Source organism: Rousettus aegyptiacus, unplaced genomic scaffold (genome assembly GCF_014176215.1).
Source record: "Rousettus aegyptiacus isolate mRouAeg1 unplaced genomic scaffold, mRouAeg1.p scaffold_m13_p_6, whole genome shotgun sequence".
Lineage (NCBI taxonomy): Eukaryota > Metazoa > Chordata > Mammalia > Chiroptera > Pteropodidae > Rousettus > Rousettus aegyptiacus.
The window spans coordinates 77,746,876-77,760,859 of NW_023416309.1; the positions used below are offsets into that span (position 1 = coordinate 77,746,876).

A 13,984-nucleotide genomic window follows, 5' to 3' on the forward strand; every position below is an offset into this window, starting at 1 on the left:
ATCCCAAAGTGCCGGGATCATCAGCATTCTTGGGCACAATGGCTTTTTGTTTTCAGTGTTTTCATTCTTTTAAAGATGCAGTTCAGGGCATTTCAGGGTTGCAAACATCAGGAAAAATGATCTCTGTGCCTTGGACTAATAATCTTTGAGTTTGTAATGAGTTAACATCTCCCCCAAGTGAACATTTATTATGGAGGCTAATTAATTGCTTTCCAGTTACAAGAACTCTCTGCATTCAAAGAAAGTAGCATTCATAAGCAAAGAATACACTGTTTATTAAAACAAAGCAAGGGAAACAAAGGGCTTCTCCCTTCAAAAACCTTATTTAATACAGCATCAATCAAGGAATGGAACACACATGCAAAAAATATGTACAGGTAGAAAGACTATGCATTCACCAACTAAAACGCAACATTAATTGAAGTGAAAAACTGAAGCAATGCTTTGTAGTTGCCTGGAAGTCCCTAGGGAACAGCAAGTCAATGCTTATCAGCCTGCCTCAGAAGAGACAATTTTGATTAATATCAGACTCATCTGACTCGGTCTATTAAACCCTGAAGGAAGGATAGTCTTCAGATATAAAAGATATGTTTTTGATTAATAATTCTACCCTATTGCCATTCCAAGCATTAACAACTATGTGGCACCTCCAGGAAGCCAGAGCCTTTGAATTCTAGGAAGACATGCTTACTGAAATACCCAGGTTCCACAAAGCCACGTCTCGGCTCTCCCTCCTGAGAAGGAACCCAAGTTGCAAAGGTGTCACACCGGAGAAGAGAAACACTAGCTACATAATTTATTTTACTGTCTGTAGATTCAGGGTCAATTACTTGTGACATAATTTCTGCTTGAAGATAATGAAATCTTAATAAAACTGACAAGAGCCTGAAGACAGCGGGAGTGACTGGCACCACACTACTGACCAGCTGACCCCTTAGGTCTGAGAGTTTACACCACAGCCATCTGAGCATATTGTCCTTTGTCTACCAATGGGTTCCAGGTTGCATGTAAGAGGAAATTGCTTAGTCCAACATAAAGAGGCATTAAGCACTATGTAGTTAATGTGAAACTGTCACACAGGGGTGAGAAGAAGTCGATTTCATTTCCGCTCTTTATTTTCAAACTTCTGCCCAATCATCATTAATCCTCTCATATCAGTGCGTTTTTCCTGATGTTCATGATCAGCCTTCTGCCATATTCTCTGAAGTCCACAGGTTTCACATCCATCACAACGGCCTTAATTCGAGACTCATCCTTTGAGAAGAGAAAAACAGTTTGTGAATGAAGGCAGGCCCCTGGCATGGAGCAGTGGTTACAACCCTCTTTGCTTCAGTGGCTTCAATGATCCCAGCAAGAGAAAACACAAACACATGCTGGATTCAGAGTTCAGTAACTCCAATAAAGAAAAAGTTGTGAGCAAGAGCCAAGTCCAGAATTTCTGGGGCTGGGAAACTGAACGGAAGCCTCTTTCGACATAAGCCCCTTTCGTCCTTTCCCGGTGTTCCCAAACATTCAGAAACCTAGAATTCCAAATGGGATGGACCTTTGAGGGCTTATCAAGTTCAATTTATTCTCTTTACAGAGGGGAAATAGGAACCCAGAAAACGTAAGTGACTTGCCTAAAGCCACACAGCTAGAGCTAAAAACTGAGTGTGGTGTGAAAGACAAAAGCACCTGCAGCAAAGGAGGAAGACCTGGTTTGGATTCCATCTCAGGTCCGCCAGAGGCAACCTCTCTGCACTTCACCTTCCTTGTCCATACCACGAGGGGACTGAATGACCCTTCAAATCCCTCGCTAACTCCACAGCACTCAGATACTGTATCACAGATATTTGACTCCCTATCTCATTTAATGCTTACAAAAATAAACACATCTATCACCATTATTAGATTAAAGTCTAATGATAAAACAGAACGAGTTAACCTTGAAACAAGTAGAGATGCTCTTAGAATTCTCCCTCCTCACTCATTCATTACAACTGAACAGTGTCTTTAGGAGCAGAACGGGGTGATGCTCAGAGAGGTTGCAGAGTCTGGCTCTGGGGCTCACAAACTTACACGTGCTCAGTAATTACTCAGCTTGGTCACATCTCTAAGCATGGTTAAACAAATAAAGCTCTTAACTTAGCTCTGTCACTTGCTAGCATATGACTTTAGGCAAGTTACTTATTCTCTCTATGCCGACATTTTTTGACGGTAAAATGGTGGGGATAACAATAGTTCCTACATATAGGATTATTGTCAGGATCAAGTCAGATGATACACGGAAAGTAAAGGATGCAAAACATTATTGGGTAGATAGTAAGTGCTCAATAAATACTATTTTATTATGACTATACAACTGTTGATATTGTGGGCAATATAAGGAATTTTCAAGGTAGTTCTAACTACATGTGGTTTCTGTTTCATATACTGCCTTCAGAACCCAAACCTTGTGGGAAGATGTGAGTCCACTAGACACATTACCATTCTTTGTCAGTACACAAACAGAAAACCCTAGGTTTTAACTCAAAAGGCCAAATAGCATTTTCCTCTCTAGATGCCTGACACTGGACAAAACACTTAACGTCTAAGCCCACTTCTTCATCTGAAAGCAAGGATAATAATGGTATCTCAGTGTTTGGAAGATTCAATGAGTAAAACAGGGTGCTCGGCACTGGGTCTGGCACACAGTAAGCAATTCATTGACAGATAATATTGTAATTATCTGTTGTAATTAATGTCCTTGTGGATGGCACACAGCAGTTTACCACTGTTAACCCTTCCGCAGCCTGGGTGACCTTACTTACATTGAAGGTCTCTAGTTTGACCCTGATCTTGAATATGAAAGATCGAAAGTTGGCATCCTGGAATATTTCTTCGAATGCCTGTTCATTCTGCAAAAAATATAAAACTTTAGGTTAAATAATACTGAACCACTTGAAAACATCTATTAGCCTTTTAAAAAGAGAAAAATCTCTCTGAGAAAATGATCACCCAAGTGGTTTGAAGTTACTCGAGAATGACTAATCTACAGGTGACATTTCATTACGTAAAACTGTTTAAGTAGAATTTTATTAAAAATGAAAACACTCTACCTAGAGTAGTTAAATTCAGAGAGACAGAAAGAATGGTGATTTGACATGGGTGAGGGTGGGGGTTGGGAAAGGGGAGTTTGTATTTAATGGGTACAGAGTTTGAGGGGATGAAAAAGTTCTGGAGATGGATGGTGATGATGGTTGTACAGCAATATGAAGATACTTATTGTCACTGAACTTATACTTAAAAATGGTTAAAATTATAAATTTTATGTTATGAATATTTTATCACAATAAAAAAATTGAAAACACTTCTGGGAAACAACATTTCTAAACTTCAAAAGTTTGTGATGGACAAGATCTGAGGCCTGGCATCTTTATTACAAATTAAAAATTAAGAAAACCATTCAGAAAAAAGTTTAAGTTGTCATATACATTATTTTGGCCTCAGTATTTACGACTACTAATTTGGTGAGCACGTGAACACAGCAGGTAAAGCGGGCAAGGTCAGAGGGTTTAAAAAACATAGTACTCTCCCTCTTTCTCTCACTTCTCAAATACTATTTGATTAAGCTCTTTGTTAAAATGAAGTCTGGTAAACAGCGGGATTAGAGAAAACATTTTATATAAATAAGCATAAAATAAATTTACAATAACTATGTAAAATTAATAGTTCATATCAGCTAAGTGTTATCTTTGCAAGCCACATGGAACATGAAAATGGCTTTGTTACATAAAACTCTTTTGTGTAAAGGTTATTTCGCACACAAAACAAGTCTTCTGGGTTTTCAGATATGTAAATAAAACAATGTGTTAAACCTTCAGAAAATTATACCAGCTGCCCTTATTCTTCCAAGATTAGGAAAAACATGGAATACATACTCCAAGAATATCATGGTTCCTGAGGGAAGAATTTCTATATGTCCTCATTCGCCAGCAATAAAAACAGTCAAATGTAATGAACTCATAAAAATCCCTGAAAGGCTGCCTTGAGCCTTAAAATTTGATATGAAAATAGAGGACCAGGCAAAACAGATAGAAGATACCATCATCCTTTAAAGTCAATTCTAGTTATTTCTATAAAAGCACCTGTTGGGATCATTTCCAGAGATCGTACAATTTAGAAAAGAGGTGGGGGAATGGGACAGAACTAAGACAGAAAAAAGTAAGAAAAACGTGCCAAAACAAACATCAATTCCCTTTTTCTTATGGTTTTATAAGTATTTCAATCAATTTGGAGGAAATGGGCGGGGGGGGGGGGGGCGGGAATCTATAGACAAATGCCAATTTGTGTGGCCCAGAAAATACAGCTTTTATTGGCCTTTATACATTTTGAGCAATTATCTTCCCTAAATTTAGCATAATTAGTAATCTATTCTCTGCATTAGATAAATCTAAAATGTAAAAATATAAATTTATAAAAATGAAATCAAGTTAATTCATGAAAGAAAGTTACTTCATAAGAACTGCCTCTGACTACCTGAAATAGCAAGTACTTAATATGTGAATTTAAACAACGATTTGACTCAACTATTAAAGAAGGTGTTTATGATGTTAAAAAGGCACACTTGTACTTCAGGTTATTTCAGAAGATACCTTCCATATCCCAAGTCATCGCAGGCAAAACCAACTCTGCTATGCTAATGGTAATAAGAGAAATAGTGCTGTTTTTAAGGCACTCGGATCTACATTACTTCATACCTCATTGTTAGCACAAGGCAGACAAAATTAGACAAAATCAGATGAGCACCCTGAATAATCATGAGACTGAGAAACTATACACAATGCCTAACAGAAACAAACCAAAAAATATTAAAGAGCAGTGTTACAGTACAAGAGCTATTACAGTAATAATGAAAGATGTGGCCAACCTTCTCTTTTAACTCCCCGAGATAAGCAGTGCTTTGTCCGAGGATAGCCTCTGCAGATTCTTGGAAACAAGTCACCCACTGATTTTCTTGAAAATCTGCAATATTTACCTAAAAAACACAACTCTACATTATTTCGGCAAAGAAATAATAAAAGGAAGACACACTCAGGAGATGGAGAGGTTAACTTTTCCACTCATTAAAATATTCACCGGGGAAAAAACCATTACCACCATATATATTATATTCTTTCCAAAGAATGTGAAAAAAGTATAGAAAAAAAAATTTTTAAGGTAAGTCTGGATCACGGCAGGAAAACAATATGCTGTGGAAGCACGAATTCAGATCTCAGTGGAGATACGGCCCAACTAAACTCTCCTTCAGATGCAGAATCCAGGCACGCCAGATTAGTGTCCCTCCAGTGGCCTTTGGACTAAAGGTTTGAATGTGCGCCTTCAATGAGTCACAGCAGGGTCTCTGCATTTTAAATTGTACATCCTTCAGTCATTAAGAGGAGCTCCATGGAATAGCCCTCAGTCACCACTACATGCCAGATGATTTAAATGCCTGAGCTGGACACTAAATTTACCTAGCACAGAATATGATCAATAGCGTGTCCAATAGGAGCACGGTGTAAAATTAAATAGGGAAGTCAAGGCAAAAAGTGGGTCACAAAGAATCCAGTTACTAAAAGAGAAAAGTAAAAGGTTTAGTAGAAATAAGAGTGCAGAGTTTTGTTTTTTTTTAAAAGGTATCATTTTGATGATTTCACATTTTCACTTTGCATATATATATAAGGCTTTTTTATACAAAGCTATGATAAAAAAATAAGGGGACAAGAGAAGTTAAAACACTCACAAAAAAAGGGGGTATATCGCATACTGGGGCTCATACCAACAGTTCGGCCCATGCTATCCTCCTGGAGGCAAAGGGCATCCACTTTCCAGGGTGAAAACAGCAACGATAGACACACGGGTAAGCGTTACACGGAACTGGTGTGCCAGAGATTCCACGTCAAGTTTAACAGAAAGGCTGATGCAATAAAACTACCGAACCATTTTCTTCAATCAGGTTTACAGTTCACAGAAAATAAGAAGCTCAAAGATATAACTTTCCTGCTGAACTAACACTTTAAGGAGGCAATCGGAATGTAGAAAGGGTAAGTGGAATCCTTTATTTTTTTATCTGAAAAGATTTTTTAAAAATTTCCTATTACAAAAGTATTCACTGCAGGAAAATATAAAGAAGACAAATCAACGAGAAATAACCATTATCGATAGTCTAGTATTTATCCTCCTAGTTGTTGTTGTTGTTGTTTTTGGTCTGTATATATACCTCAAGACTATATAAAATATGCCATTTTAAATCTGCTATTTTCAATTAATAATGACTGAACATTTATTTATGTCATTTAACAGTCTTCATTAACAATGGTTTTAACTGTGGAAACTATCAAAAAGCAAATTCTACTGCCTTCATGGTATTCCACTCTACAGATATTTAATAAAGGAATTAACCAGTAGAATATTAAGGATGTTTTAAGTTGTATCCAAGTTTTCAAAATAAACAAGGTAAAAGACAATTTTATAGAGATGTAACATCTCTACTTCTTTAGATGAAATTCCTTCCACGTGTTTACTGTGCCAGAAAATATAAACATTGTTAAGGCTTCCTATACACTACTGCCAAATCATCTTCTAGAAAAATATGAGAGTGCCTATTTCCTTGTACCTTTATTATCATTCGGTATTATAATGTTTTTAAAAACATACACCCTTCATCTTAAAGGTTTGTAAAACCTTTAAAGAAGCAATTCTTACGATGCAAACAAGCTACGATCCCACATCAGCATGCAGTCACGTTCCTCTGAAGCCAGCTTTCCTAAGGCTAGAGGAACAGATTATCCACAAGAAAAATAACTAAATATAGGCATCGGCTATATAATTACTACTCTCCAGAAATGCTATTTCGAATTAATTAATCTTCATAACAGTTAGCAGGCAAGTGCCACCAATGCTGTAACTGTACTACATGCGCAGCAGACTGACATCAGCTGGGTATCTAAATGCAACTTTCTGGTATGAAAAAAAGCTTTTAGTAGGAGCAAAAAGACTACTATTCAATTGAAAGGCTCCTTACTTTTGTATTTATGAAACAATAACAAGCTCTTTAGCACTTACTCCTCTGCAGGCTTCCTGCCCCAAGTGGTCTTGTTTTTACTGTTTCTATAGTGCCTGGCACTTGGTAGGGACTTGAACACCACAGTGGTTCGCATCTACCCATTCTACTTACTGACAGGATCATGCGGTACTTGAAATTTGGAAATTCACGGTCACACTTCTCACAGCGGTACAATCCATTCTGTTGATCAATCACTTTCTTATTGCAGTCCTGAGTTGGGCAGGCCTGATACATAGAGTTCTCTTTGCGAAGATACACCACTGTTGCCACAGAGCTAAAATAGTCTGCCTTCGGGAGAAAACAGTTATATGAGACACTGAGCACCAAGCCTATGTTTAGGACTGGACTCAGAGGCAGCCCAAAGCATGCCCTTACATATAAGTATTTAAATAGTCCAATTGCAACGTGATTATAGGGAGTAAATCATTCTATAGTTTTAGAAATCACTTTTGCTAACCATAAAACTCATGAAGGTAATTAACCAAGTTCTAAAGCATATAAGTCCTTAACGATAAAAAAGTTAATTCTAAATTAGACTTAATTAATTAAAACCGAATAGTGTAAAGACAAAGACTTCAAGAGACAAAGACTTATTCTTATTCCTCTGACACTCCAAAGATAACAGATCTAGGAAGTACAGAGTAATGCAGTAAAATCTAATGCAGCTATGGTCAAACATCCTCCCACACTGAAAACAACAGCAGTGATTTCTTGGGCCTAGATTCACCTTTATCTTTGTATAGGCCAGGGGTCAGCACACTTTTTTTCTGTAAAAAGCCAATCAGTAAATATTTTAGGCTTTACAAGCCATTTGGTCATTTGAGTAGCCTCTGTTGGAGCTACTCTGCCGTGTGAGCAAAGCATTCACAGACAATACGTAAATAAAAACATGTGGCTATGTTCCAAGGAAACGTTATTTACAACAGGATCTGGTCTGTGGGTTTGTCAAGCCCTTGTCTAAGCCATCAAATTCAGTACAAAGGAAAAGTAAGTGAACAAAGGGCATTCGAAGTAAAGAAATCACTGATAAGTAAATGCAGCAAGGGCTAGTTCACGTGCTGGGGCTTTATGCTGTTGCTCTTTGTTTTGATTTTCAATTCTCACTGAAAAAAAATGAGCTGGATCCTTTTGGGGGGTGAACAATTTCCTCTGTGTATACTCTGAATTCAGAGCCAGGTCAGCAACTTCTGGGAGTTTCCGATGTCTCAGATCAAAAAAGGCAAAATAATCATGTGGATGTTTAAAGAGCTTGGATGAGTCCTTAATCTAAAGAACAGAAAGTAAGTCTCCTAGAATGCCTAAAGAGTTTTTCTGTATTTCCAGGTAAGGTTCAGATTCAAAGCATGACTTAAAAGTTTGGGTACAAATAGGTACTTTTTAGGCCCGATTTTTTATTATATACTGACTACCTTTAGATCTAAAAGAGAAACTGAATGACAAGAGGACCCGAAGAGTGGCTGTTCCTATGATAGGACAACTCGGATCTGTCCAATGCTTAGCTCTGAAGGTGCTGTATAACAGCACTGTAAGTTACAGCTGATGACAATGATGGATAATGGAGTACAGCAAAATCAGCCAGTAAGGAATAAAAACCATATTGTATAATATGAAAATAATGCAGGAATTGCTATTCTAGGGCAGCATAAAGTACAAATAAATAATTTAAATATTAAACTGCTGGCAGAGTACAGATTTAGATCAAGATGAGAGCAGAGTCACTACATACAAACATTGAAAAAGAAGCTGCAACTAAACTCGAATACCAGACCCAATTCTTGTCAGAGAGTACTGGCAACTCTTGGCCCAGGAGGGGTTAATATTCTACAGCCAGTGAAAGTACATGTGAACTGCCTGATGTCTGATACTGGGCCTGACTAATAATGCTCAGTGTGAGCTATATATATAACCTCAAAAACTGTCTTATTGGAATGTGGGCATTTCAATCTGCAGGAACAATCGAATATGGACTCAAAGGCAGTTTCATTATAATACACCACTTGGTTATGACCACTTCATTAAGATCCCTCTAAGAATTAAAACAATTCCCTAAGTCAGAGTTCTTAACATTTTTCTGCCCCACATAGCAAAGGGATACAACATACTCATATTAGGAAGCACGGCTCCTTCATCCTGGCAGTGATTCCCAACCATCAAGCCAAACTCTGGTCAGAGCCCCAGTTAAGGATCAGCTTTCTGGCAGCTGGTACCAGAAATGAGGCTTGAAAACACATCCTTTTGCAAACTTTACATGCTTTGGTGAGGAAAGTTAGGAATGTAGGCTACCTTGTCGCCTTGGCCCAGGTTCTCTGATTTAGCCTCATATAAAGTTTTCCAGTTGGTGTTGCTCCCTGCTATCCCTCCACTCTTTAGATCTGAGATGGAAACACCATCTAAGGCTTGTCCTTCTGAGTCGAACCTGAGAAATAAAATATGACAGGTACTTTATATACTTACTGAACACGCTACTTATTTATTTATGCCAGATATAGGCTACTTACCTCCCACCCAACTTTCACAGGTCATGGTCACATGGGCTGCAGTTAGTGTCTTCCTCACTGTATCTTAAGCCTGCTGAAGATACTGAATGACCTTTCTATCTCAATTGCTTTGATGCCCCCCAGCGGTCAAGAAAGACAGTGCTGAAGTACCACCGAACCTTTTCTTAAATTAGCCCTGCATAGCAACACAGGCCTGAGGGCCTAAGGCCTAAAAAGAGTAACCTTGAAAGTCGACAACTAAAAAGCAGTAATGTAGAGCTTCAGTTTAGTTCTTGGGGCTACTAATGCTCCTTCTCCATCAGCAGCTGCATTTTTATCATCACTGAAATGTGTCAGTACAGAAAGTGACAGTCAACATATTATAACAGGGTGGCAAGAAAATGTTCCCATGGTGAAAAAGATCTTTTAAGCCTGATATAGAGTCTAAAAGATTATATAACCCAAAATAATTTATTAGAAGGTATTACCTGTTTTCTTGCAGATTTACCTTCTTAGTGGGAGTTTTACTTATGCCAATACTAAAATTAAAATTAATTTGTATTAAATTATTATTAAAATTGAGTATACCTCTTGATTGAGTATCAGCCAATATGAAGGAAAGAAAACCAGGGAAAAAGTGGCTCAGAAACATTTGTGGCAGGAAAGAGAAAGTCTGAGATTAAAAACATGCCGATGTCATCCATAAGGAAGGTAACTAAAAGCTAACCACACGCAGAACAGGCTCCTTAAAAAGACACCGTCTAATGGAATGAATGCTGCTCTATACTGCAGACAACTGCTTTCTCATTCTGTCAGGTAAGCAGCTAAATCCGTCACAGAGGCACGGCAAGGTCCATAAATCTGTTTCGCCACTACTTGCTACACAAGTTTACGGTTTCAAAACCTCCAAGGAGACATTTGCCACCAAGAGAGCTCATCAGGAGTCAACAGAGCAAGAAGAGAGGGAGCCCTTCTTACAATAAAAATTCTGCATTGTTATAACCAAGATCTAAACATCTCTAATTCTTTCCTAGGTGGAGCATGTGCATTGAACCACTCTGATCAATACCCAGTTATTTTATTTTGGAGACAGCTATGTCTTTTTATGTGGACCAGGATCATGGTTATTGACAAGTAAATATAAAGACCTTAAGGCAGGCATGCAATTAATCTGGGATCAAGCCCCAGAGCCTGAAAGAAAATCAAGCAATAAGGACCCAAAGCTGTGGTTATTTCTGGTCAACTATTAACAGGCCCCCTGTCTTATAATGCAACACCAACTACCAGATAGTTAAATATAGATACATGAGGCTGGCTTAACTGACATTGAACACTCTAGTAGATGTTTCATGAAACTATTCAATTACTAGTGGTATTGGTTCACATCAGACTCTAAACAAAAGTGGGGAGTATGTAATGCGAACTACTTTTTTAGTTGCTTAAACCCTAAGACGTAGCTGGAAACAGACACACTCCCCTCCTGTGACTACAGCTATACAAATTATTTAAGCTAAAGTGTTCTCCCTGACCACATCAATTCTTGCATACCATGTTTCGGTTTGAAGTGCTCTTCTGAGGCAGAGTTTTAACACCCTAAAAAGCTAGATATAGCGAGATTTTAATAGGCTCTCCTCACCCCGAGTGCTTTGGGAATAACAATAAAATGCCAACAAAAGCCCATTGTTCTCACCGTACTTTATCAGAATCCTGTGAACACATACTAGAAGATGCAATCGGCACCAAAGACTGGACAGAACAAGAAAGCACTTTCTCCCCCATGTTACAGTAGCCCACAGCTTTAAATCTAGGAAAGAGAAATGCCTTCAGCACACAGCCGCTAAAGCCTGGCCTCATCCTGCTTTGGTAGGATTGAGGTCAGCATGCAACACTTCCATTCTAATTGCCTCCTCCTCCAACTCTCCAGGTTTGTCATGGGATTACAGGTTTGTCAGTTTAAGGGCTTTAAAGCCATCCTCTCAGAAGGCATAATGCCACCAAGAAATAGAGGAACTGATCCATTCAGTAACGAAGCCCTCTGCTCAGTAGACAGCTCACACACTGATCTTAAGAACCAAAAGAACCAGCTCTTCCATGGCTCAAATAGCTCCTTTGTTTAGCCCCATAACACCTACCATCCACGAAGCTTATAGGCCTCTGGGATGTCAGGATTCACAATGACTGTGCTTGAAGACAGTACAGACAGGCTTCGTCCACCAAAATCAGAAACTCTGGCTCCTTTGATAGCCATCACAGGTTGTCTAGAACCATCAAATTTATCAGCCTGCATAACGACAAAAATACCAAACAAATACAAACAAGTGTCACTCACAGGAAGACTACATGGAACATTTTTACAGAAAACAAAGAAAATGGTGACTAGAGTGAATGCAATAAATGGTATGTGGAATCTATACAAGATAACCTCATACACAAGAATTTGCTCAGGGATATATCAAAACTAATATAGAATTAGAAGAAACAGCATTTCATTATGTAAAACTTAAATCTCACAGAAGTAAATCAAATAAAGGATTTCATATATTCCCTGGACAGCCCAATCCTTTGTTAGGAAAGATCTACATGGCCTACATGGCCAAAGGTCCACAACTCACAGGACAAGTCTCCACCTTTCCGCACATGCTGTTAGTACAAGTACTTACATCTTCTCCCCACAGAGTTGCCGACACCACTTTCCCTGACATGTCCATCAAATAGATATTTCTCTTAGAAACTTCTCTGTTGTTAGACTTCACTGTAATTTTAGTGGCATCTTCATAGCTCTTGCAGATCCCAATTATGTCTAGAACACAGGTACAATGTTTTAGCAGGAGATGGTCAAGGCTCTCATTATAGCATGACCAAGAATTGAAGAGTAAGCAGGTAAGTCTTATACCTCCCTTATGTGTTGCCAACAAAACTGATAATCACCACTCGCTTTGCTCTCAGATGCAGACTTACCTACAAGTGAGTCCTTAGATTTGCTCTCTAGGTCACCAATCCCCGTGAAATCAAACTGAACTGTGGGTAAATGATGACCATCTTCACAGGGCATGACAGAAGTCTCATTATTGAAGGTCATCTCATAGTCATTTTTAACAGCTGTGAATTGTTTGTTAGCAATCTTCAGAGTACCTTTAGAGAAATAATAGACCTGCAAAAGAGGCCAAACCATGGACTATGGGGTAGTCCATTAAACTGGACAAATCCTTTACCTCCACACAGCTCTCCAGTGGAGAGTCCCCTCATCCTCATACCACCATTCAACTGTTTCAGTTCTAGACTCGACACTACCATACCTTGTTCACATCAATAAGGGGAAAAAACTTGTCCACTTGCTCATTGAAAGCAGTAGCTCTGATTTCACCCTGTGGAAGCATTGCAAGAGCGAATTAGAATTGTAGTGTTCACCAAGTTTTGCCAGTGAAAAACAGGACACTTTAGTGTCAAATGATATCTTTAAAGCAGTAACATAGCACAAATGAGACCTGTGAAAGGGCTACAGACACCCCAGAAACATACATTTTATAGTCACATATTCAAATTATTAATCCCATGAAACAACCTAAGTTTAATCATGATTTTTCAACCTTTAGAAACCTAAAAAAAAACCAACCAAAACAAACCCAACAGTGAGTTTAACATTCTGACAACAAAAATAAAACAACTTTGAACACTGAGTGACACGATTAAAGCCCACGGGGAAGTATGCTGAACCATAATGATTCACCAGCTTCCCTCGCATTTGCATTAAGCAAGGAATTACTTCATATTCAGGAGTCACTGCCAAAAAATGTTATAACAAGTCATGTTTTCAAGTCACTTGTGATCTGATTTTCACTTCTACTTTTTGTCAGTCAAAATGCTACAGATGGATAAGAAACTTAAATAAATGGCTAAAATTTAGTCAACTTACAGAATAGGCCAATAATTTGGTAAAAAAAAAAAAAAATTAGGTCTGACATTGATTCAGGTATTACATAGTCAATACATTTGGGTGTTATTCCACCTTCCAAAAACAAATCACCTATCTTTTTCTGCTCTCTTTGAGGTTTGAACAAATAGGAAATATGCGGCAATTTGAAAAGGATGCTAGAAGTACATATTAGGAATTATAAATAAAACTAATGGACAGAAGGGAAACAGCTAACAAGACTGGAGATTCCACAACGTGGATTTTTTGTCTCCTCACGATTTTGTTTTAAGTAAAGCATGTAGAGAATCTGCCCAGTCAGACTCCATCTCCCACAAAACCATTCACTTATCAAGGTGGATGCTGTGTGCCTTCCACTGTGGCTCAAAGCTCCAGTTTGCTCATAAGCAGACATCACCTCCTATAGCTTCAACTAAGTCTGCCAGCAAGTCAGACAGAGCATCTCTGGTTTCTCATCACCATGAGGCTACTTATACACTTAGAAAACTAATTTCTGCTGCTACAAATGCT

At 38.3% G+C, this 13,984-nt stretch overlaps 1 protein-coding gene across 1 annotated transcript in view; it reads right to left on the reverse strand.

Annotated features, from left to right (window-relative positions):
- Window positions 1-245: 245 nt before the first annotated feature.
- RPA1 (replication protein A1) overlaps window positions 246-13,984 on the reverse strand; it is a 53,832-nt gene continuing 40,093 nt past the window's right edge. Inside the window, exons 9-17 of the mRNA XM_016138926.2 lie at window positions 12,840-12,908; window positions 12,502-12,694; window positions 12,204-12,343; window positions 11,676-11,824; window positions 9,350-9,482; window positions 7,178-7,354; window positions 4,889-4,996; window positions 2,790-2,876; window positions 246-1,254 (exon numbers count right to left, since the gene is read on the reverse strand). Coding sequence (XP_015994412.1) covers window positions 1,150-1,254; window positions 2,790-2,876; window positions 4,889-4,996; window positions 7,178-7,354; window positions 9,350-9,482; window positions 11,676-11,824; window positions 12,204-12,343; window positions 12,502-12,694; window positions 12,840-12,908 — 1,161 coding nt within the window. The 3' untranslated portion in view covers window positions 246-1,149. The remainder of the gene's footprint in view (window positions 1,255-2,789; window positions 2,877-4,888; window positions 4,997-7,177; window positions 7,355-9,349; window positions 9,483-11,675; window positions 11,825-12,203; window positions 12,344-12,501; window positions 12,695-12,839; window positions 12,909-13,984) is intronic.